The sequence below is a fragment of the Mesoplodon bidens genome, assembly GCF_964165515.1.
Source record: "Mesoplodon bidens genome assembly, chromosome: 11".
Lineage (NCBI taxonomy): Eukaryota > Metazoa > Chordata > Mammalia > Artiodactyla > Ziphiidae > Mesoplodon > Mesoplodon bidens.
Genome location: NC_138167.1, coordinates 41,763,085 through 41,788,542, shown reverse-complemented (window position 1 = coordinate 41,788,542; position 25,458 = coordinate 41,763,085). Strand labels below are relative to the sequence as shown.

Below are 25,458 nucleotides of genomic sequence, written 5' to 3'. Positions count from 1 at the left end.
CTCTTGGCAGGCGTCTCATAGCTGGATCCATAGGTCTTCCCCTCACCCCAATCGAGAAACAAAAGAGATATTTTATGCCATTAAAAAAAGAAAAGGGGGCTTCCCTGGTGGCACAGTGGTTGAGAGTCCGCCTGCCGATGCAGGGGACACAGGTTCGTGCCCCGGTCTGGGAAGATCTCACATGCCGTGGAGCAGCTGGGCCCGTGAGCCATGGTCGCTGAGCCTGCGTATCCGGAGCCTGTGCTCCGCAATGGGAGAGGCCACAACAGCGAGAGGCCCGCATACCGCAAAAAAAAAAAAAAGGAAAGAACTAAAGTACAGAGTAGCCCCCTGGACGAGGAATAACCTATACATTGTTTTCCTATGAGACAGCACAGTGGTACAACCCTCTGCTCCTGCAAGAATACCCCTTATAGAGATCTGGCATCCTGGGAAATCATCCAGTCCAAGGAAGTAGACCAAGACAGACCCAGGATGGGGAGCAGTAGTTAAGAAAAAAAGGAAAATAAATGGCATACAAAACAATCTCATCAGAAAGATGAAACAGAAGAGCTAATTGCTGATTACCTGAAAACAAGAGATCAAACAAGAAAAGTGCATGCTCGGGACTTCCCTGATGGTGCAGTGGTTAAGAATCCGCCTGCCAATGCAGGGGACATGGGTCCAAGCCCTGGTCCGGGAAGATCCCACATGCCGTGGGGCAACTAAGCCCGTGCGCCACAACTACTGAGCCTGCGCTCTAGAGCCCGCAAGCCACAACTACTGAAGCCCGTGCGCCTAGAGCCCGTGCTCCACAGCAAGAGAAGCCTCCGCAATGAGAAGCCTGCGCACTGCAATGAAGAGTAGCCCCTGCTCACTGCAACTAGAGAAAGCCTGCGCGCAGCAACGAAGACCCAACACAGCCAAAAATAAATAAAATAAAATTTTTTTTTTAAAGTACATGTTCAGGGCTTCCCTGGTGGCGCAGTGGTTGAGAGTCCGCCTGCCGATGCAGGGGACACGGGCTCGTGTCCCGGTCTGGAAAGATCCCACATGCCGCAGATCGGCTGGGCCCGTGAGCCATGGCCGCTGAGTCTGCGCGTCCGGAGCCTGTGCTCCGCAACGGGAGAGGCCACAACAGCGAGAGGCCCGCGTACCGCAAAAAAAAAAAAAAAGTACATGTTCATTAAGAGAAACCACTATATAGCCTATAAAACTTTATTAAAATTGGGATTACTTACAAACTTGTACAATAAAAATGAAAAAATATATAATAAGACGTCATTGTTTTTTCTTACAGGAAAGAGTGAAAATGAGACCCATGGCAAAGAGTCATCCCTGATCATTTTGTTGCTTTCAAACATTCATGAACTTATTTTAAATATAAATGACAAATCTTTTAAAATAACACTAAGAAAAAAAAAAAAAACACTAAGGCATTACCCACAGGCTAAAACTTACCCAGTAACTCCCTATTTCACCATCAATTCTAGACACTTGATAAAGGGAGGCAACTGCAGGCTATAACAGTTCTAACACTCACATTATGAGCTATCTATTATGTTAATAAGAAAAGAATGTTGTCCATGCTGTAGAAAATTTCGGAGAAGGTGGTTTCACCATTTTCAAGTTATTGTCAAGAGTGTGAAAAGGAAGATGAGACACATGGGCGGGGGGTATGGGAGACAAAAGTCCTAAATTTGGGGATACTGTGTGCCACCCCCTTCCCCACTAAAGCTGTGTGTTGACACTGGTGTGAATCCGCTTTGTTTATTCCCAGCAGGCTCTGGCTCCCATCATATAAGGCACCAAACTCCCTTTTCAAGGTAATTAACTGTCTAGAATCCAACTCAATAGCAACTGAATCCATAAGCTAAGTTACCAAGAGATACCCCTGGAACACCACTTTTTTGCTACATCAAAACATAAACAAAAGGTTTTAGGTGCATTTGCCTGTGCAATGGCTATTTTATGTTTATTACTTGGTTTCAGTGCCTATGTAACATGAAGGCATAATAAATCTGTCAAATTGTCCTCTCCTTGGTTGAGATAAAATTCCTGGCATTTCAATAATAGGTTATTATCTCTTATGTCAGACCTGAGTCCAAAGGAATATTAGAAGGACATTTAATTTCCTTTTCTCCTACTTCAACTTTCACTACTCAATTCAGAGAAAAGTTATGAGTACATAGCTAGGAACCATTTTTATGTAGGCATCCATCTGAGCCCATCGTTTTTTCTGGAACAACAAAAAGATTGAGGGCAATTGCATAATCCATTCCCAAGCCTTTTATGGATATCAGGGCCTGGGGGAACTATCTGGCCTATTTGGGTCCTTTCATTCATCAACTCTCTATTGTATATGTAAAGTGGGGATTGAGTTGAAGGGAACAGTCAATGAAGAGGGCTAGGCCCTAAAATGGGATGTATTAGCACAAAATGGAACACTGGGACTCAAAGTCTATCATCAGCAAAATCCCGTAACTAACATAAAGGTCATGAATTTGGGGGAAGAAATAAACTAGTTTTGGTGGGATGAAGTGGCTGATAGGAATTTATTAGAAGATATCAAAGTTGCTAAATTTTCCTTATTATCAGTCATTGGTTCCATGGGTCTTCTGAAAGTAATCTGAGTGGGAAAGTGAAGGGGAAATGTTTTAGGCCAGTTGGCTCTTGTATTCCCATTAATGGGAGTCATGCTCTACACAACTTGGTCGGACCCATTAGGGACAATAGATTTCTGATGCTGATGGGACCCTGAGACCTAGGGCCAATTTACAGCTTGATATTTGCCGAGCAAGATGCTGACATGGCAGCAGACGTAGCTCCAATGTCCAGCTCACTCCACAGTTATCCCTTCAATCCTTCTTGATGAGATCTGTCTGAGACGAGACTATGCTGAAACTGCAAGAGCTGTAACTGAAAATTAAGTGGGGGCTTCAAGTAGTGACTGAGCCAGCAGACTAAGTGGCCAAAAGGGAGACAAGAAGAGCTCCTAAAAAAGGTTTATGGAGTCAAGCAATCTCCAGGCGCACAGAGGCTCTGAAGCATCTGGGGCAGAGCCACACAGGAAGACAGGGCAAGGACACAGCACACCAGAGGCACCGTCCTTCACTGTCTGAGAGCAGCTCTCATGCTGCAGGACCCATTGTCATTGCCACTGCCTACAGCTCAGTTCTTCAACTACCAGACAGGGAGTAATAAACCGAGTTTGATTTTACTCATCCCAAATTCAAACACAGTGAGAAAAACTCATCTTGAGATGGAAACTGTATATCACAAGGGGTTTACTAGACAGAAAAAGACGAGAATCTTTCTCTACTTCACAATGCTTTCTTGCTGAAATAAAAACATGAGTCAGGAAAAGTCACACTGGAGGCAAGTAACCATGTCCCTAAGTAGTTATATGGGGAAGGCACCAAAGTCTCCAGGGAATCCAGAGACCATTTGTACAGCCGAATTATTTTTTCAAATCAGCTTAGGCTCAAATATGCTAAGTCTTGATTTCTATTAATGAGGCAAAAAATAGTAAATTTCAGAGGTCTTAACAGTTCTTTGTAGAGAGATAAAATGTTACCATGTACATAATTCACAAAGATAGAAAGGTTTCCTAATATAAAGCAACTTTAACCCATGGCATCTGTCCAAATACTGCTTATTTTTCACTTTCTGCTATATGTCTATTTGCTGCCAGCTGAGGTAGTTGTCACTTTAGGACAGTTTAAAGCTGTGGGAAACACTGGCAGAAAAAAATCAACTGGCCACCTGGAGGGGAATCTCAGAACTGACATTCTGGAAGTCTGTAATGGAGTCCAGAACCTTTCAACATTATCTGTTCATGGCTGGTCTGAAGGAGTCATTACAGCTTTTTAAAAAATCATCTGCCTTCTCTATGATCATGGTAAGCCAGTCAGTCCAATGCTGTGCTCCTGCCATTAGTGTCTATCTTCCTGAATAAAGTAATTATAGCTTTTTCCAAGGTACGAGGGTGAAGATCACAAAGACAGAACCAAGCGAATGACAGAGACTTGGGAATTTGCTCCCTCATAAATGGCACTGCTTGTTTATAAGGGTACTTTCCAATGGCAAAAGAAAGTGAAACCAATGCCACTGTAATAAAAGGCAGCATGAACCTCTGGTCAGAAATGGAATTGCAAATAAGTACAATAAGTTCATAGAAAAGTGCATCTGCTCCTGATGGCTGAACAAGCACCCAGGGGCATAAGGATTATCTGGAGGTCTATCTCCACAAGCACCCAGAGGCATAAGGATTATCTGGAGGTCTATCTCCTGACAATGCAAATTGCGGCAGCCACATAGCTACAACATGTATATTGTATCAAGAACCTTCATAGATAGTTTCAGGCTCACAAATTAGCCAGACTTCCGGTGTGGAGGGATACAGGTGGTACGGAAAGGCTGAAAAGAATAGGTAGAATGGGTAGACAAAGGAAGGGAAAGGAAAAAGAGATAGTTTCTTGATCCCACAGCAATTCAAAGATATGTGACCCGCTGACAGGAAAAATGGAGAACCTTAAAAAGCATTTAAATTCCCTAAATAAGATCACTCCTTCTAACCAGCAGAAACAATGTTATTATAAACCAAAGGGAAGAGAATATAAGAAATGAAACAAACTGAAATGTACATACTTCAGAGGTGAGGGAATAGATCCTTCCTGAAAGGGAAAATGGGGCAACGAGGACTTAGAAGGGAAGAATGCAAACTTATTTTTAAAATAGAATTGAAAGTTAAATATAATAAAAACCCCAACAGACCTCATCTACAGAAAGGCCTGCAGGCAGGACTTAGAATATCATAGGTATGAGAACTAATCCAAAGATCAGCACAACACTCCTTGGGCTTTAATGGATAATCCATATTAATAAATACGTAGGGGCCTATGGGGTTTGTCACTCTGGAGCACTTGCTGGCTCTGGAACGAGTTTGTCACATTTTTAAAATGTATTCACTTAAAAAAAAAGACAGACAAATAATAATCTATTTTCCTCTTAAAACAGTTAAAACAAGGATTATGCTGAAGTCACTGAAATAAAAGCAGAAGTAAAAGAGGCTCAGATTTGTGGATTTGTCTCTGAAAGATGCAGCCTATAGTCTGAAAGCATTACTTCACATATAACAGTTATCACTTCTGAGTTTGAAATGCCATGACTGAATCAACTTTCAAAGAGGAGCTGGAATGCCATGCTAGCCGTGGCAATCCAGTTTCTTCGGAAATACAAAGGTGGGCCGAGAACTTAACCAATGGGACGTGTTGGGAATTAGTCACTACTTTATCCACTCTGCTTCCTCAGGACCCCAGAGACCACCAAGACCATTTCCAGAGGGAGGTCTACTCAGGCCTCTAGTTTCAGCGGGAGAATTTCAGCACTATCTCATCCAACTTCCAAGATTTGAGAAGCAATTGTGCAACACATGCAACCTGGATCATTGAGGTACCAAGCCAATCCACATAAAAATAACTGACAACCACCTAAGTCAAGAAGTTGTTCTGTTGTGTGATGGCGGGGTACCGAGAATCTGAGTCCTCCTCCTCAGAGGATGTTTCTTCATAGAGTTCATCCTGGGCAATAATGCTCTCTAACCCATACTCCTGCTCATGGACAGAAACCTCATTTGGTGTGAGGTGGAAAGATCCTTCCACAAAGTCAGCAAATCTGAAAACAGAAGATAATACTCATTAGGAACCTGCCTTCTGTCTTGTTTTCTTTCAAAATAAGAACAAATTGAAACCCTTGATATGCTCTCAGCTCAAATTATATTGAGTCTAGCCAACACCCTTATCCTTACTCTGGCAGGTAAGTAGACTAAAGCAAGAAATAAGAAAAGGAAAGCTGGGATCATAGGCCAACATCACCTGCAACCCCATCCTGCTTAATAAGCACTTTTAGTTATGGAAGTTTAGTTACCCTTTTTAGTTATGGAAGTGTTAAAGTTCCTTTAGTCATCCGTAATCCTGATAAGATTAAGGGGCATTATACATTTATTTGTGTTTATGGCCCTATAAACTTTATGCCATCAGGATTCCAAATTGAAACTCCACGTTTCCAAATAAAAGGGATCCCCTCTCCTAAAAAAAAAAAAAAAATTAAAAAAACTCAAGAAATCAGTGCAAAACTATCAGAGGGGAAACTTAATATGGTACTAAAGTCTTCTCATCTCAATGCTAAAATCAAAGCTAGAGTAAATAGTTCGTTGAGGAATCGGAGAACAGGCTACTGCTTAACATGTGATATGAGTACCTTTCTCTTGACTACTCCTAGATGAACAAGGAAAACAAAGCCACAAATACAAAATGATTATAGAAGCATAATCTCTGCTAAAACTGAAGGTCACAATTACCCTGACAGACACTTGGCACTTCTGGCAAAGAGTTTATTTACCTTTTTGGAGACTGGATTCGAGAAACAGTCTTCCAAGCCGAGCAGTCTGGACTGTTGCAGTATTCTCTAAGCTCCTCTAAAGCCTTTCGGGTCTCTACCTCTCCTTGTATCCGATATTCTTCTTCTGTCAGAAGACGAGGGGGGACAGTCTTTTCTGTTGCATTACACATCTTTCTGTGCTCACCAAAATAACATCACGAATGATTAATCAGTAATCTACATCCACCCTTACGTCTAACTCCCTTCAGTGGGTCAAGCATACAGCAGAGAGCCTGAGCATTAAGAGTCACTGCTCCCACCTTTCTTCTACAGACATCTTTAGTTATAATGTACCCTTGACGTTAGACTATGAGTGACAAGTCAGAGTAGTCAATATTATTCATTAATGTGAACAAATTCACTTATTTTCCAATAAGTGACAGACAAAATATTTATTTCCCAATAAATGGAAAAACCACAAGAAATGATGGCATAAGACTGTGGTTCATTAACTTGGGTCCCCCCGAACTGAAGGCATTACTTTGACTATCTGTAGTAGAAAGAAAGAACATTGATAACCTCAGAACCTATGACCATTCCATAGTCACCATACAAAGTGACAACATGCTTTGAATTACATCTTAAACTAAGAATAGGACTCCCAGGGGGCTTCCCTGGTGGCGCAGTGGTTGAGAATCTGCCTGCCAGTGCAGGGGACACGGGTTCGAGCCCTGGTCTGGGAGGATCCCACGTGCCGCGGAGCAACTAGGCCCGTGAGCCACAACTACTGAGCCTGCGCGTCTGGAGCCTGTGCTCCGCAACAAGAGAGGCCGCGATAGTGAGAGGCCCGCGCACCGTGATGAAGAGTGGCCCCTGCTTGCCACAACTAGAGAAAGCCCTCACACAGAAACAAAGACCCAACACAGCCAAAAATAAATATAAAAATAAATAAATTAAAAAAAAAAAAGACTGGGGAAGAAAAAAGAATAGGACTCCCAGGGCAATCTGAGAGCCAGTGTGAAATAATCTGAAACCAGGTGACCTGAGGCATGCGGTATAAAAGTGATATACTTTGCACCACCTAGTGGTAACAAGAACACATGACACTTTACTAGATGTTTTTATTTTATATATAAAATAACCAGAATTTATAAATGCTATAAAAATGCCTACAGAGAATCTAAAAAGAAAGACTTGAAGGAAATAAAAGTGAAGCATAATACCATAAATTTGCATTAACAAAGAGGCTCCCAGGTCAACACCTCTGTCTCCTTTTGCTGCGACTGCATCCCACATTGCATGTTTCAGTACAAAGTTACACTGCCTTTCAGTCACCTGTAGGTGATGTACAGCCAGTGAATAGGATACTCCAGGCTCTTAGTACACAGTGCAGTGATGATAATGGCAAGGGCAATGTGTGGTATCTGGATACCGGAATACATGAAACATAAGCCCATCAGCTGCAAGGTCCAAGTCAGCAGGTTGATACTTCGTTCATTCTCCAAGGGCCCATACTTGTAACAGACTGCAAAACTCATGAATCCAACTGCAAGGACATAGCCTATGAGAAGAGTTATCAGAAAACATTCTTTTTAATCTACAGTTGGTAAAAATAATCTGTGTGGGGAGCAGCAGTAAATTCACTATGCTGTGCCTAATGAACCAGGGAAATAGGTAAGATCTTTACTCAATTATTCACACTTTTTTCATTATTCATATATATTAATCTCTTTAAGCTTCTATCCTTTCTACTATCCTGAATTTATTTAATTCTCAAATGGAGAATTAAACCTACATGTTGAACAACTCTAAAATAGTCTGTTTAAAAAACCTAATATATGAAAATCCAGATTAATCTGCTCTCAAAGGATAGATTAAGAGTTACTATCTTTATAACCAAAAGATTCTCACTTTATAGATAAGGTTCACTGTAGAGTCCTTTACTTCTTAAGGTCCTCAAGTGTATTTAAAATATGATTATATTCATAAAGTCAATTTACGGCTTTTCAGAAAGATGCCTATTGTGTAAAGAGAGATGTACTTATAAACACCAACAAATTAAAGTCTTCTCCCTAGCAGCATCATTTTAATTTAAGAGGTGACAACTGTATAGAGGAGTTAGAAATAAGTAAAGAACTATGATTCTTACAAGTTAACAAAATGGCATAGACTATTAAACTCCTGTAAGCAGTAAGCAAGCAACATCTTTTCATGATCAATTTAACTAAAACAGCCTATAAACATATAAAAAGTAAAGCAAAACCAACAACACTTACTTAAAAGATACTGCCAGTAACATCTCCAGATCTCTTGTAAATTTTTAAAAACTAGCTGAATGAGGTACAGAGAAAAGGACCAGCCTCCTACCAGGATAATGTAAATGGGACTTTTCTAGGAAAGAGTAGAAGTGAAAGCAAAAAGTTACTATGGGCTTTCCATACATAAAAGAAACAAAATAGAACTGTGATTAAAAAAAAAAAATTCAACCTACTAAAAATGCACAAAACACATCTCTTAAAAAGATGTCCTTTATATTTTAAATGGTACAGTCTGCAAAGAAAACTGGGAAAATGAGATGCTAAATAACTTAAAAGCCTGGCTATATAATCTATGTAATTAACAAACAGGAAGAAGACTTTAATCCCCCCCACTGTATACAGGATTTCAAATAAAAAGGGAGAGATTGTATGTAATCAGGCTCCAAGTTTCATCATGGAAAGTACCTTTCTGAATCAAGGAAAGAGTAGGACATTTACTTATCAGCCATCAATGCAAATTTTCAGTGCTGTAAGATTATCCAAAAACAGTCCTTCAACTATCCAAGCTCATTCTAACTGCATGTGAGGATTCTGCTCCTTACCTTGGGCATAAACTTGGACAGCATAAAAATGATGATTAGTAAAGAGGCCACAATTCCCACACTCATCCCAGTGGAATAGTAGAAGATTTGACTTCTGCAGAGAGAAAATTCATTTCATGACTACGTGTGTATTCTTCATATATAGCACTGTTCAAACTAGACAACTAACCCAGCCAAAAGATAGAAAAAAGGTACAAGGTGAGAGCAGGTATTTGCCCAACACTTGAGATGAGAAAACTGAAGAGACTAGTACAATGTAGTTGCTGCCAGATTATGAAGATTAGTATTAATAAGGGCCTCTCAAATATATCCCAGTAATAAACCTCTGCTTAGTCTCCCGCTCCCATCCCCAGTACCTCTCCCCACGCAATTTCTAATGAGAATCTTTCTTCTGGGAACTGCACAGCTTCTCTAGGGAGAAGGAATAGCCCCAGTAGACACTGGAAACTAGAACTGAACTGATTACCCAGAAGGATAAACCAAACACAGGGCATAGAACAGAGAGCTCCTATTCCTCTTCTAGGTTCTTTCTACCAGATATCCCTCCCTCACTTTGAGTTTCTCTCAGGATCCCCAAAATAAGGAACAACTTCCACCAACCTTGCTCCAGCTGAACTTCAATTGGTGAGCTTTCATTCACTATTCCACAAATATTCTCCTTGTGTTCAAAGTTAATGTTAATTCTACCTTTGTTCAATGTTTGTTATCTATATGTTTTCTTTATATTTGTACATGTCTGTTTCATCTAACTAGTAGGTTCCTAAAGGCAGGAAATGAGTAAGTGGTTGATATTTGTTTCTTTACTTCTGAACAGCATGAAACTCATCAACACACAGCCCTGTAAAAATGAGGGCTAAACATTTCTAACGGTGGAAAGGGTGGTGCTGTATTGGCTAAATCCCATACATGATGGGTAACCTAATGGGGGAATTTCATTATTACCAATCTTATTAATACAAGAAGAAAATAATAATTATAACACATTATTTTTTTTAAATTATTGAAGCAGGCAATGGCCTAGCCATCCATAAAGGTCCTAGAAAAGGGAATGGCAGCACTTCAAGTCTTTATGATAAAAGTCAAGCAGGGTTGGACTTCCCTGGTGGCGCAGTGGTTAAGAATCCGCCTGCCAATGCAGGGGACACGGGTTCGAGCCCTGGTCCGGCAAGATCCCACATGCCGCGGAGCAACTAAGCCTGTGCGCCACAACTACTGAGCCTGTGCTCTAGAGCCCACGAGCCATGACTACTGAGCCCATGTGCCACAACTACTGAAGCCCACAAACCTAGAGCCCATGCTCTGCAACAAGAGAAGCCACCACAGTGAGAAGCCCGCACACCGCAATGAAGAGTAGCCCCCACTCGCCGCAACTAGAGAAAGCTCGTGCGCAGCAGTGAAGACCCAACGCAGCCAAGAATGAATAAAAAAAAAAAAAAAAGTCAAGCAGGGTACGTCTGAGCATCCTCATTCTGCCCTCTAGCCTTGGAACCTACCTGCTCAGCAAGTCACCACAAAAAAATAGAATAAGTCCAAGGAGAAAAATGAGGAAGAGTTTGGGGTCAAATCCTGAAATAAAAGACTTCTGTTTAATAGGGGAACAAAACAATTTAAGGCATTATAGAATAAAAGACAATGTTGGCGTCATTGGTCAGCTAATAAAATATATGCAAACAGCCCACCTAAACAGCATTTAAAATTCCACACAAAGCCTGGGTACCCTTCCAAAGAGAAAGTATAATTAGGTCTCTGTCTAACCTGTACTTCCCTCAAGAGTTTTTTATTTTGGCTTCTAAGCTAAGGCTAAAAGAAGCTAAGCTTTGCTTTGGATGGAGCCATAGTGCCACCAGCACTTCATGCAGTCGCCCACAAGGGGTCTCCACCACTCTGGTTTTTCAGGCCTTAAGTCACACACGCTCGGATTCAGGTTAGCCCAGAACTTGGGGTCAGGGCCCTCTGCTGTTCTCTAACTGTTGATCTCTGCTTGACCACCACCACCACCTACTTCTCTTCACTACACAAGCACTGTGTTGGAAAAGCCTACACTCAAACATATCTCGCCCAGGACCGGGGGGCCCAAGCATAGGACCCCTTACTGGCATACCAGACACTCCCACAGCTTTCACATTCAAGAGCTCTGAGTCTAGGGGAAGTCCACAAACAGAACAGGAGTGAGAGGGATCAGTAAATGCAAAAGGAACACCAAAAAACAGGCGGATCCTGTTCAACCAAAGAACTGTGGAACCCTAGGACAGTTAGAAGGGCACAATGTATTTCGTAGCAAAACCCAGGAACATTTCTACTACTTACAACATTACTCTCCTAAGACAGTAGTTACCAAGGAGAGACCAAAAGTCACAGAGAATCCAACAGGATAATGATCCACTTCTTCTGTGAAACTTTCTCAGACACATTCAGAGAAGGGAAAACTCCCAATTAGACTGAATAAGCCTGAAACTGCAGTGATCTTCATATTTATTTATGGTTCCACATATATTCTTTTGCTTGTGAGGTATTCAGTTCTACCCTTCTTCAGTTTTCATTGTTAACCATTCATGTCTTCAGATGTAGACCTGTACATTTCAAGACATCTGTCTTTGTCTATAAGTGCCCAGAAGACAGGAATACATCTATCTTACTTTGAAGAATACTAGGCATATCAGCTCAGAGCCATTGGAAGTATTAGGAATACAAGTCTTCACAACTCCAGGTAAGGAAGTACTCAGAATGACTATGGTAAAGTCTCAAATCTAGGCCTAAAGGGTTTTATGAGGGGTGGAGGCTCTCTGAACTGTTTGGAGCAGTGGTATATTCAGGTTATAATCAGAACCAAAATGGAGCTGTCCTGTGCTGACTTTTCTCACTAATTATACCCTCGAAAGCTCAGTCCCTTCTCACCATAGAATCCATCAGAAAAACAGAGGTAAGACTTACTCCGGGTCACAGTGACACTGTACTTGGTGTCTTCTTCTATAATCTCAACTTTGAGGCAGGTTTTTGTGCTGTATAGACCCACGTTAACATAGGTGTCATTCAATTTCTCTTTTAAAAAGGAGGAAAAAAAGTTCCAGATACTAAACTGCTCTAGCTCCTTCAGTTTCTCCTCATTCTCCACCTGGGTGACTCGGACCAGTTTGGAACTATTTACCCGAATCTGTAACACAAGTAAAATCGGGATGAGAAAGAAGAAAGTAGGAATTTAAAATTTTCACAAATATAATTAAAAAAAAAAACCTTTAGAGTAAATAACTAAATCAATAATGGCACCAGCTTTCCACAGGCTTATGAGAAATACAGAGATACAGCAGATAAAAGATAACTGGGTAAATAACACTGCACATGGTACAGAGAGGCAGCTGTTAGAATGTTTTATTGTTAACATGATATGAATCTAGTATTAGGCCAGAACATAGGGGGAAAAAAAGACTTCCAAGCTGAAAGAGTTACCAATACAGCTATTTATGAGAGATCATAAAAAGCAAGGGTCTAGAATATTAAGAAAACTGCCAGGCATAAACAGCACCAAAAATGTTTCCCATAATGACAAGCTGAAAAGTTCAACCCTTTGTCACAAATCACTGATTATGGGTAAATGTTGGTTATAATGTGCTCCAGATGGAATATGATCTTTATATCAGACAATGAAAAAAGAGAATTTTTTTAAAAACCCACGAGCCCACCCTTATGTTTTTGATGTGAACAAATCCCTTATCAGCAACTATGCTTATAGCAGCAGAAACATTTCCAAAGGACTCATTTTGTTCATTCACTACAGCCAGACACTCTGGCTCAACAGTGTCATGAAATAAATGAGACCAAAGTCATTCTATCAAGGGGAAACTTCAGCTCAGGGCATTTATGCGACACCTTGTGTAGAATCAAAATACAATAGGAGCAGCAAGGCGAGAGTTTACATCCTGATAGGCACGCAACAGTTTCCAGCCCAAAGAAGGCCTAAGACCTTTAAAAAGAAAGAGAGGTGTATGTGTGTGTGTGTGTGTCTATGAGTGTAAAAGGAGTGAGGGGAAGAGAAGGAAGTAGTCTCTTGGGGAAAAGGAGGAAGTTTATCTCAGGCCACTTAAAGAAACAGAGAGAGGAACACAAAATAGGCATAAATGCTTTACTGATGAAAACACTGATGAGATTAAGAATAATCATAATCTTATCAAGGTTGTTAATTTTATACATACATATATATATACATATATATATTTTTTTTAACTGCATGTGAGAAGGGAAGAAAGTGTCAGTGTACTCACTAATCACAGACAGACAGATATTCACAGAAACTGCCCTTGCCAGGAGCCTCCAAATCATTACCTGTATCTGTGTCCATATATCATGCCACTTTGGGATAAGCACATTTTTATAACAGGATTGTTGACTGGTATTCATATAATAAACTCTGGATTCCTGAAGCATGACCACGTTTAAATCAATTCCGGCTTTATGCAAAGAAAGAAAATAACAAGTAAGTATAATAACAGAAAAAGCTAGTAACTATAACTCATTTCATAAAAAGAATTAAACTGACCACTTTCTTAAAGCTGGGGTTAAAAATATCAGCGACTAAGACACAAAGAAGAAAACTGAGATGAGAGAAGAAATAAGGCAGTCTTATTTCTGTCAAATGTAATTATTTAAATATTACAAACAGTCACTAATCCAGGATAAGTAATAATAAAAGCCACTATTATGTGTTTATTAAGACAGACAGTACGTTGTCTGTCTCATTTAACCCTCCCAACAATGCTGTGAGGTTGGCACTCTCATAACCCCCATTTTACAAATGAGGAAACTGATGTTTAGGAAAGATTAAGTAATTTGTCCAAAGTCACACAGCTAGTAAATAGCTTAACTGAGATTCACACCCAGGTCCTGTTTCTCTTATAAAGGCATAGCTAAAGTAACCCCATCTGGTGACTTTCTCTATCCATATCCTGAGTAGGATGAACAGAATTAGCAACATTTTTTGTATTTAGAGTACTTTAAGCAGATACTAAAAGACTGCAAAGTTGCTTTTTTCCAGCTGTTTTGTTTCATTCAAGTTTTAAGAGCAGCCAATGAACATATGCAGTCCCTCTGATTTTACCAAAACAGATCTCCCCTCAGGAATTTATATTCAATCTCAGCTAATTTAAGGTTTACAAGTGACCATTATCATATCTTCCCACCCAAGCTTGCACAAGCTACCTTCTTTACCACAAAACTTTTCAATATCTTCTTCCTTGCTCTACACTGTACTTACCAACTCATTTAGTGCTACTCTAAGGGGAAATTTAGTTAACTCTTTGGTTCTTAGTATAAAGGTGGGTAGATTTAAATAAACAAAACACCCCAAAACACAAAAACCTCAAACAAACCTTAGAAAGCCAAAGTTACACACACAAAAAAGGCAATGACACCCATCAGTTCAAAATGGTTTTAGAGTGAAGCTCACACTAATTTTGAAGTTAAATTCGGTCTTAAACCTAAATGTTAAGAACGAAAACTACAAAACTCTTAGAAAAAGAAAACAGGTGTGTAAACCTTTGTGACCTTGGACTAGACAATGGTTTCAAAATTTTTTAACTTTTGTGTTTCAGTGGCAACTATCAAGAAAGTGAAAAGATGACCCACAAAGTGGGAGGAAATATTTGCAAATCATATATCTGATAAGGGTCTAATATCCAGAATATATAAAGAACTACTACAATTCAACAATAAAAAGAGAAATAACCCAATTTTTGGAATGCATAAAGGATTTGAATAGACATTTCTCCAAAGAAGATATACAAATGGCCAATAAGCACAATGAAAAGAGATTCAACATCATTAGCCATTATGGAAATGCAAGTCAAAACCACAATGAAATACCACTTCATATTCATTAGGACGGCTATAATCAAAAAGAGGACAATAACCACGTGTTGGCAAGGACGTGCAGAAACTGGAACCCTCATACATTGCTGGTGGGAATGTAAAATGGTACAGTCTCTCTGGAAAACAGCTTGGCAGTTCCTCAAAAACTAAAACACAATTATTATATGATATAGCAATTCCACTCCTATGTATACACCCAAAAGAAGTGAAAACATGTTCACACCAAAACCTGTACACAAATGTTCACTGCAGCAACATCCATAATAACCAAAAAGTGGAAACACCCCAAATGTCCATCAGCTGATCAATGGATAAGCAAAATGTGGTATTATTCATACAATGGAGTATTATTCGGCCATAAAAAGTACTGATACATACTACAACATGAACCTTAAAAAGGTTATGTTGAATGAAAGCCAGTCAAGAAAAAGTCCACATATTAAATGATTCCATTTATATAAATATCCAGAATAAGCAAATAAGCAGAAAGCAGATTAGTGGTTGTCAGGGGCTAGGAGAAGGGAATGGGGAGAGATCTTTAAGGGGTATGGGGCCTCATTTTGGAGTAATAAAAATATTCTAGGGGGCTTCCCTGGTGGCGCAGTGGTTGAGAGTCCGCCTGCCGATGCAGGGGACACGGGTTTGTGCCCTGGTCTGGGAAGATCCCACATGCCGCGGAGCGGCTGGGCCCGTGAGCCATGGCCGCTGAGCCTGCACGTCCGGAGCCTGTGCTCCACAACGGGAGAGGCCACAGCAGTGAGAGGCCCGCGTACCGAAAAAAAATTCTGGGGATCCCTGGTGCTGCAGTAGTTAAGAATCCGCCTGCCAACGCAGGGGACACGGGTTCGAGCCCTGGTCCTGGAAGATCCCACATGCTGTGGAGCAACTAAGCCCGTGCGCCACAACTACCGAAGCCTGTGTGCCACAACTACCGAAGCCTGTGCGCCTAGAGCCCATTCTCCGCAACGAGAAGCCTCCGCAATAAGCCCTCGCACCGCAACGAAGAGTAGCCCCCACTTGCAGCAACTAGAGAAAGCCCGCGCACAGCAACGAAGACCCAACGCAGCCAATCAATCAATCAAATCTATTTTTAAAAATTCTGTAATTAGTCAGTGGTGATGGTTGTACAATACTGTGAATACAGCTGCCCCATGAACAACCATGGTTAGGGATGCCACCTCTCTGCTCAGTCAAAAATCAGCGTATAACTTTAGTTAGCTCTCTGGATCCACAGTTCCGCATCTGTGGATTCAACCAACCAAAGATCAGGTAGTACTATAGTATGTATTTATTGAAAATAAAAATCCATGTATAAGTGAACCCATGCAATTCAAATCCGTGTTGTTCAAGGATCAACTGTTTACTGAAGACCAATGAAAGGGTGGATTTTATGGTATGTGAATTATATCTCAATATTTTAAAATTCAGTCTTGATATTGTAGGGGAGGAAAAGTTTTCCTTGACCCTCTTGGGTCCCTGGCTGGGTCCAAAAATTAAACTGACAAAGACATATTAACAGGAGAAAAGCATACAAATTTATTGCATATCTTTTATGTGACATGAAAACCTCTAAGGAAATAAAGACCCAAAGAAACAGACCCACGTACTTTTATGCTAGGTTTGACGAAAAGTGGACATTCGCAGAGGAATGACAGGTTGAGTATGAGGTAAGTGTAGTAAACTGGGGGAAACTGAGCAAGGCCTGTTTATTAGGATTCTTCTTCATGCCCCTTTGTCTTCGAAGATAAGGATGCTCCTTTCCTCCAGGTATAGGGAGGACACCTCTCACATGAGGATTTTATGGCCTATTTCAAGGAAGTAGGGCAAAGTGCGGGAGGTCAGAGTGACTTTACAGCTTCGCTGTTTTCTCTACGGCTTAAAATATTCAATATGCCAAGGTGCCATATTTTGGAGTAGTATGTCTTGAATCTCATCTATCAATCTCTCACTTTTAATTCAATAGTAATTTGGATTTCCTCCAAGCCTATTTTTCATAAAATGAAACCCTTTCAAAATCCTATTGACATTTGTTTCACTAGCAAGCCCAAATATACTGAAAGAACACCCACTCACAAATATGGATCAAGAGTTTATTTTCGGGGCTTCCCTGGTGGCGCAGTGGTTGAGAGTCCGCCTGCCAATGCAGGGGACAGGGGTTCATGCCCCGGTCCGGGAAGATCCCACATGCCGTGGAGCGGCTGGGCCCATGAGCCATGGCCGCTGAGCCTGCGGGTCCAGAGCCTGTGCTCCGCAACGGGAGAGGCCACAGCAGTGAGGGGCCTGCGTACCGCAAAAAAAAAAAAAAAAAAAAAAGAGTTTATTTTCTTCTTGAGATTGTAAGAGAGTAAGATTATGTGAAGCTTAAAACTAGTGTATTTACAAATAAATTGAAAAAAACCCGAGTCACACTTTATTAACTCCTTCTCTCCCACAGCACCAAGTAATATAACACAACATCTCTTTAAGCCCATTATTATTTTCAAGAGGGTAGTAAGATACAAATAATAGGTCAATAGCACAGGAGATTTGAAAAATTAATGCCAAGAAAAGACATCAGTATTTTTAAACCAATTTTAAAATTCTTCAATGTCATTTTCCTAAAGAAATAAAACTTTTATAAAAAGCAACATTTTGGGGGTAATTCCCTGGCAGTCCAGTGGTTAGGACTCCCGTGCTTCCACTGTAGGGGGCATAGGTTCTATCCCTGGTCAGGGAACTAAGATCTCACGGAAAAATAAATAAATAATTTAACAAGCAACATTTTCTTAAACCTAGTTCTTCCTTTTCCCAAGTTCCACAGCATTCAAAGGAAAGCACTGTAAATAAACAAAGAAACCTCTCTAGAACAGCAGCCTCCTACTGAAATCAGCACCTTGGCCAGCCATATCTTTGGAAATTCATTGAGAGGGAAAATACACCAAATCAGCCTAAGGGAATAATCTGTGGAAACAATCACCACTCTAGCTATAGCTTAAATTATTAGAAAAACATAGAACTAAACCAATTACCTTAAATATATACAAGCTGTCAAAATGCTCATGTTACAATCTTGTGCTTCCCATAGCAAAAGGACATACACGACACTTTCCTTCCCCTCCCCAAAGTGAGTTAGCCAGCATGTTAAAAAGCAGAATGAATTAAACATTTAAAAAATGCCTTCTGAGCCCAAAGATCTAGTTCTTCTTGGAAAATGCCTCCTTGGAATTTAGTGAATCACAACTTGCTTATTGTATTTACCCATAAACCAGCTACTTAAAAGTTAGTAACTTCGTATTTACTTATATTCATCAATCAACAACACTGATCATTTAACATCTACTGGTAGAAGGTAATGAAAATGATTCATAGTATGTGAGGACCAGAAAAGACCCTAAAAATTTATGAATAACCACCTCTTCTAATTCTTAAATAGCCTCTATTCATTTCTGTCAAGAGGTAATCCAGTTCATACTTAAAAGCATCTTAAAATGCTCCTTAAAAACTAGCATCTTAAATTAGTGGGCTTAGCAAAGGATTATTCAATATGATGCTGGTACAACTGACTGGTTATTTGGAAAATAAAATCTATCTAGATACTCACCTCACACCAAATACTAACATTAACCGTTGATTAAAAAGTAAAATGAAAAATAATTAAATTGTACCACAAAATATACATATATAAAAATTTAATTTTGGAGGACTTTTCAAGTACAAAAGCAATGGAAATAAATCTAAAGAATAAAATCAAGTGATCACATAAAAAATATAAATCTTCTATTTAAAAAGATAAAAGGGGCAAACAAATTAAAGTTCTGTAATAAATAACAAACAAATAGGGCTTCCCTGGTGGCGCAGTGGTTGAGAGTCTGCCTGCCGATGCAGGGGACACGGGTTTGTGCCCCAGTCCGGGAAGATCCCACATGCTGCGGAGCGGCTGGGCCCGTGAGCCACGGCCACTGAGCCTGCACATCCGGAGCCTGTGCTCCGCAATGGGAGAGGCCACAACAGTGAGAGGCCCGCGTACCACACACAAAAAAATAATGATAATAATAAACAAATAGATTATAAAAATATACATCCTTAATATATTAAAAAGTTCATCAACTGACTTTAAAAGTACACAAACATCCCAATAAACAGTAATCACAATAAATAGGCCAAGAGCAAAGGACATACTCTCCAAAAAATGTAAACTCTAAACAGAAAATTAAATAACTAATGAATATTTGAAAGATGCTTCCTCACAGATAACGCAAGAAATGCAAAGTAAATTAAGATGCCACTTTCAATCTATCAAATTAGCAAAGGTGTTTCTGTCTGGAATATCCAATGCTGGCAAGGGTATGGGTCACAAGCAAATATAGCTGATAATCGTATAAACCGGCACACCTTTTCAGAAAAATATTTTAGCAAGATGTTTCAAGGGTCTTAAATATATTTTAGCTTTCGATTGAATAAATCCATTTCTGAGAATCTATCCTAAAAAAAAAAAAATCTGTCCACAGGATGAAAGTAAAAATAACATTTATGAAGAATTTTAAATGACATAGGAAAATGTTTATGCTACAAAACCAAATGAGAAAACTATCTCTGGCAGCAACTGGTGGCCTCCAGGGAAGAGAACTGAAGTGCTGACAGGTTTATGAATATATTATCAATTCAAAATAAAATTTTAATTAAAAACACGTGGAAACAGACCAGAAGAAAGTGTGCTTTAACGGACTGCCTCTGAATGGAATAAACAGTGAGTGATTTTCTACTTCCTTATACTTAATTGTACTTGCCAAATGGCTAAAAGAACTCCCTGCCTTTTGAAGTACTCCATTCTCTCTTTAGGTAGCTCTCACTTTTAGAAAGTTCTACTCTATTACATGATTGTCTCTTTGTAGCTGCCACCTACATGATCTATTAGGCCACAAAGAACACGTATCCCAAGTTTACCCTTCTCCAAGCCAAAAAGTCCCCATTCCTCTCCTTATTAAAGAAACTTTGAGCCTGCTGATTGAGCACGGACTACGTAGAAGCATTTTGATATAAATATTATCTTTCATTTCCACAATACACAGCCTCTAAGGTTAAACATCTGGTCAAAGTTCATTCAGATCATATGTAGCCCTTCAAATGTTACTCTGGGCCCTGCCCCTGGAAAAGTACCTTCTTGGTTACCTACTCCCCTCTCCCTATAAAAACCGTTTCAGAAGGACGCTGCAGTTTGAAACTAGTTCTATGGATGCTGAGATAACCTTAAAGCTGCAGCTAAGGATAATCATAAGTGACAGCAAGAGATAGGCAGCAAACGACGGAAGAGGTGAAAGAGCATATGTGTTTACAGGATACGATTCTCCTTAACCCCATGAGTCTCTACTCCTCCAGTGGAAGCTTGGAAACATCACTTATCTTTCTGTTGTGCATTTAACAAGGGTAGAAGGAGGTTTTTTACAAACACCCTAGGTTTTCTGAATTAGAACGGAAAAGGAAAACAATTTCATCCCAGTCCAGAGCCAATTATGCAGTAGCAGGCATCAAGAAAGTTTGCTTGAGGAATGAATAAATTTCCAAAAGAAAACTACTCGATGCTGACTAGCGTTTTTGGAAACGGGAATTTAACGGCTCCAGGTCGGTTCTACAGGGCCGGTTGGAGCCAGGATCTTACAAGGGCATAAGATACTGAAATAGATCACTGCATTTCAGTGAACTATAATTATCTGTTCAGCCACCCATGCCGAGTCCTGACAGCAAACGCTCAGGTGTTGCTAATTTTCTGAATGAACGGGATGCTCCCTTCCCAGTGGCAGCTCTGCCTGTCCATTCGGTCCTCGGGTCACCTTCCTTTTAACAAACAAACAAACAAACAAAAAAATCGAGGAGGCCCATGCAGCAGGACGCTGTCCCCAGGACCGCTTCTCACCCAGTGCAGGCCTCCCCGTCTCCGCCAAAAGGGCTTCAAGCTCCTCCCCACTCTGGGTAGCTCCCGCAGGCCACCCCAGGGCCCTGGTCCCTCAGTGCCGGCGCCCATTCGCCAAGGATGAAGCTTCTTCCTTCGCACCACGCCCGCGCCCATCAGAATAACGGCCCACGCCCTGGGGACGCTCCCCACTTTTCTAAATATAACCCCTCGGCACCCGCCCCCTCGGCTGCTGCTGCCGGGCGGTACCTGAGCCGCAGACCAAGCAGCCGGAGAGGACCAGGAGCAGTCGCACTGCACCACCGCCCCCGGCCCCCCAGCTCCAGGGCCCGGCACCAACTGCAGATAAGACCGCCACTTTCATTCCTCCCGCCATGGTCTCCTCACGCCACCTCCTCCTCACGTGCCTCTCCCCGGCAACCAAGCCGGAACTGGCAGGCCCAGCAGCCTATCCGCTACAAGACCCGCCCCCTACCAACCAATCGGATGGGCGGGGCTTCGGGCATTCAGTCCTTTATGGACCCTATAGTCCCGCCTCTTAGCAACTGATGCGCGAGGGCGGAAAGAAGCAGCTTTCAGCCTATTAGAAAACTGGTTCTCATATTAGCAATGGCGACAGGAAGGTCCCACCCCTTAACAACATGCTTCCGTCTCCAGTTTATTTACAACTGGCGCGATTGATGGTAAGCTTAACCAATAGAAAATCAAAATGGGCGAGCCCTTTTTTTTTTTTTTTTTTACCAAACTCGGTATTTCCATCGAAATTGGCTCAGGTTCCCTGTTTCCTTTCTTTCCTTTTCACCACGATCTGTCACTGTGGGAAACTTAAGACATTCTGTCCTCCAAAATCCTAAATGATTTAGAAGGGAAGTAACAAAAAACTGTGTTGACAGTTTTATAAGGAATAAACATTAACGTTTAAAAATGTGGTCATATGGGGCTTCCCTGGTGGCTCTGTGGTGGAGGATCCGCCTGTCAGTTCAGGGAACACGGGTTCGATCCCTGGTCCGGGAAGATCCCACATGCCGTGGAGCAAGTAAGCCCGTGTGCCACAACTACTGAGCCTGTGCTCTAGAGCCTGTGAGCCACAACTACTGAGCCCACATGCTGCAACTACTGAAGCCCACGCGCCTAGAGCCCATGCTCTGCAGCTAAGAGAAGCCACCGCAATGAGAAGCCCGCACACTGCAATGAAGAGTAGCCCCCGTGGGCTTCCCTGGTGGCGCAGTGGTTGAGAAAATGCCTGCCAATGCAGGGGACACGGGTTCAAGCCCTGGTCTGGGAAGATCCCACGTGCCACAGAGCGACTAGGCCCGTGAGCCACAACTACTGAGCCTGCGCGTCTGGAGCCTGTGCCCCGCAACAAGAGAGGCCGCGACAGTGAAAGGCCCGCGCACTGCAATGAAGAGTGGCCCCCGCTTGCCGCAACCAGAGAAAGCCCTTGCACAGAAACACAGACCCAACACAGCAATCAATAAATAAAAAGCAGTTTCTTTAAAAAAAAAAAAGAGTAGCCCCTGTTTGCCGCAATTAGAGAAAGCCCGCACAGCAACGAAGACCCAACACAGCCAAAATAAATAAATAAATTTTAAAATGTGGTCATAGGGTAGTTTTTGTTGGAAGCAAAATGCATGTGAAGATTGAGAAACTTTTTTATTCCTCACAACATCCTGTGAGATAAATAACTTCATTTATGAAGAAGCCAAAGCTAAGACAGGCAAAGGAACCTGCCTAAGATTGCATAGTTCGTTGGGCTGGGCTGTGGTTCCAACCCAAGTCTTACCCCAAAGCCTGGGTTCTTTCTATGCATCAGGCGCTTCCCATTAAATGACTTACATAGTGAGGGCCTAGCAGAATGCCTAGCACATAACAGGTGTTCAGTAAATGTTAGTCAAAATTGAAGCATCTTATTTTTTAGAGGATCTGATAGTGGTGGGTAGGAATACTAGAGATAATGGAGGCTAGTGAGTTAAGGGGGAAGTCACGGAAGGAGGTTACTGCTGGGGAAGGTTCAAGCTTTCAAAATAAGGGATTTTTTTAAGAGTCAAAATGGGGCTGAGCCATGGGCAAGAGAAGGAATTTCATCCTCAGAAAAGTCAAGGCCACCCCTGGCTGCAGTGGTCATCCTATGTCTCTCATATACATACACCACACACTCCCCTAGCTGACCTAAAGAGGTCAGTTATCAACAATAATTAAGCTCGTTGCTACTATGTACCCTTGATATTGTATGAAGAAAATCGTATTTCTGTGGTTTTCCTCCCCAAAACCCCTAAAACTAATCTAAGTATGAGATAAACATTAAAAAAATTCAAATAAAGAGGCAACCTAGGGAATTCCCTGGCGGTCCAGTGGTTAGGACTCGGCGCTTCCACTGCCGAGGACAGGGGTTCAATCCTTGGTTGGGGAACTAAGATCCCACAAGCTGTGTGCGGCACAGCCAAAAAAAAAAGAGAGAGGCAACCTACAAAATACCTAACCAGTACGCCTCATGGTCATCATAAACAAGGAAAATCTGAGACACTAACAGCCAAGAGGAGCCTAAGGAGACATGGAAACCAAATGTAATATGGTATCATGTATGGGATCCTGGAACAGAAAAAAATTAGGTAAAAACTAAGGAAATCTGAGTAAATTATAGACTTTTAGTTAATAATAATGTATCAGGGACTTCCCTAGGGGCACAGTGGTTAAGAATCCGCCTGCCAATGCAGAGGACACGGGTTCGAGCCCTGCTCCGGGAAGATCCCACAGGCCACAGAGCAACTAAGCCCATGGACCAAGACTACTGAGCCTGCGCTCTAGAGCCCGTGAGCCACAACTACTGAGCCTATGTGCCACAACTACTGAAGCCCGCACGCCGAGAGACCGTGCTCCACAAGAGAAGCCACTGCAATGAGAAGCCTGCGCACCGCAACAAAGAGTAGCCCCCACTTGCCGCAACTAGAGAAAGCCTGCACGCAGCAACAAAGACCCAACGCAGCCTAAAATAAATAATTTAAAAATAATAATAATGTATCAACACTGGTTCATTAAGGTGGCAAATGCACCATACTAATATATGATAATAATAGTGGAAACTGGATGTGGGGTACATGGGAACTCTCTGTACTATCTTCTCAATTTTTCTGCAAGTCTAAAACTGTTTTAAAAAATAATTTATACACCCACACACCCACCCACAGCCACAGCCACAGCCACACCCATACACACACTTCATTTTCCACCAGGTCCCAAATTCTCAGCATTCAGAGATTGCTCTTTGGTTTTGAACAAAGTCCAGAGAACAGGGGAACTAATTCCAGAGGATCACTGACCACTGTTTTGTTTTGTTTTTTGTTTGGTTTTGGTTTTGGTTTTGGCTGTGCTGCGTGGCTTGCAGGATCTTAGTTCCCCCACCGAGACTGAACCCGGGATCCGGCAGTGAAAGCACTGAGACCTAACCACTGGACTGCCACTGACTGTTAAAATGTGTAAACAAAGTATACAGTAATGAGACTGGTTGTCCATAAACACATCACACCTTATCATCCAAATGAGTTCTGTCACTTCCAGGTAGACACTCAAGAAGCTTTTAGCCTTGTTTTAATAATAAGGACACTGCTCAAAACACTTTGAGAATCATCTTCAGACTCCATAGCACACAACGCAATGAATATTCATTACCTGCAGGTGGATCTGATTTATGCAAATAGCCAAAAGAACTCAGGCCAAGACTGATGAGTAAATGGGGTGGAAAATCTGGATAGTAAATGTGTTTCAGAATTTTGGATTTTAGAAATGTAATATGATACATACACAATATATAAGGCAGCAATCCTAATGGGGTCTGGGACAGCACCTCATAAACAAATTAATATTTCTGCAATAAGAGATATGAAGATCCACATTGGTATAAATGAAAGTGGGATAAATGAAACTATAAATAACCTCATGTAAGTTTAGGTGGTCTGCCACAAAATAAGTTCAGGTCAGATTAGATTCTCTGGTCAAATGAGATATGAAAAATTTTGGTTTTCATAACTTTCTCAATTTAGGAAAAAGACTGCAGATGGTAAATATTTGATGAAGATGCTCCATTTCATTCACTCAATCACCCAAGCTACAAGCCCAAGAGTCACCCTAAACTCTTCTCCTCCCCCAACCCTTTAGCCAATCATCAAGTCCTATTGATTTTACCTGCTGACTATCCTTTGAATCTGTCCTTTCCTCTCCATCCCACGCCAGTGATTTAGTCTAGCACCTTGTCATTGCTCTCTTGGACCACTTTAGTTTCCTTCAAGCTGGCCTCCTTGCTGTTTTTGCAGCCATAAAACCCTTCCTCTACACTACTCCTAAATGCATAACTGACCATGTCACTCCCATGTTACCAAGTCTTTATTTTTCCATGGTATCTCCTGTGATGAAGTCCATTGCCCTTATATGACCTCAAACATAAAGAAACAAATTTTAACTACAACAGTGCTACTCAAAGTTTGTGACCGATTTGCAA

At 41.3% G+C, this 25,458-nt stretch overlaps 1 protein-coding gene across 2 annotated transcripts; it reads right to left on the bottom strand.

The window, feature by feature from the left end:
- Positions 1 to 1,145: 1,145 nt before the first annotated feature.
- On the bottom strand, positions 1,146 to 21,370 carry NEMP1 (nuclear envelope integral membrane protein 1). 2 transcript variants are annotated; one of them, XM_081247814.1, is made up of 9 exons: positions 21,216 to 21,370; positions 13,538 to 13,662; positions 12,152 to 12,371; positions 10,714 to 10,786; positions 9,221 to 9,314; positions 8,637 to 8,751; positions 7,696 to 7,921; positions 6,382 to 6,555; positions 1,146 to 5,655 (listed from the first exon to the last, which is right to left on the bottom strand). In XM_081247814.1, the coding sequence occupies exons 1-9, from the start codon at positions 21,340 to 21,342 to the stop codon at positions 5,472 to 5,474; spliced, it is 1,338 nt and encodes a 445-aa protein (XP_081103940.1). In that variant the 5' UTR covers positions 21,343 to 21,370; the 3' UTR covers positions 1,146 to 5,471. The 2 variants fall into 2 exon arrangements, with proteins under 2 accessions (XP_081103940.1, XP_081103941.1); XM_081247815.1 differs by lacking the exon at positions 21,216 to 21,370 and adding an exon at positions 20,970 to 21,189.
- Between the last annotated feature and the right edge of the window lie 4,088 nt (positions 21,371 to 25,458).

Excerpts from the sequence above, each read along its gene's own strand:
- NEMP1 (XM_081247814.1), bottom strand. The coding sequence starts at position 21,342 with ATGGCGGGAGGAATGAAAGTGGCGGTCTTATCTGCAGTTGGTGCCGGG. Across the intron at positions 10,787-12,151 it reads CAGTGTCACTGTGACCCGGA|GATTTGACCCCAAACTCTTC; the intron begins GTAAGTCTTACC and ends CTTTTATTTCAG. Across the intron at positions 5,656-6,381 it reads CGAATCCAGTCTCCAAAAAG|ATTTGCTGACTTTGTGGAAG; the intron begins GTAAATAAACTC and ends TTCTGTTTTCAG.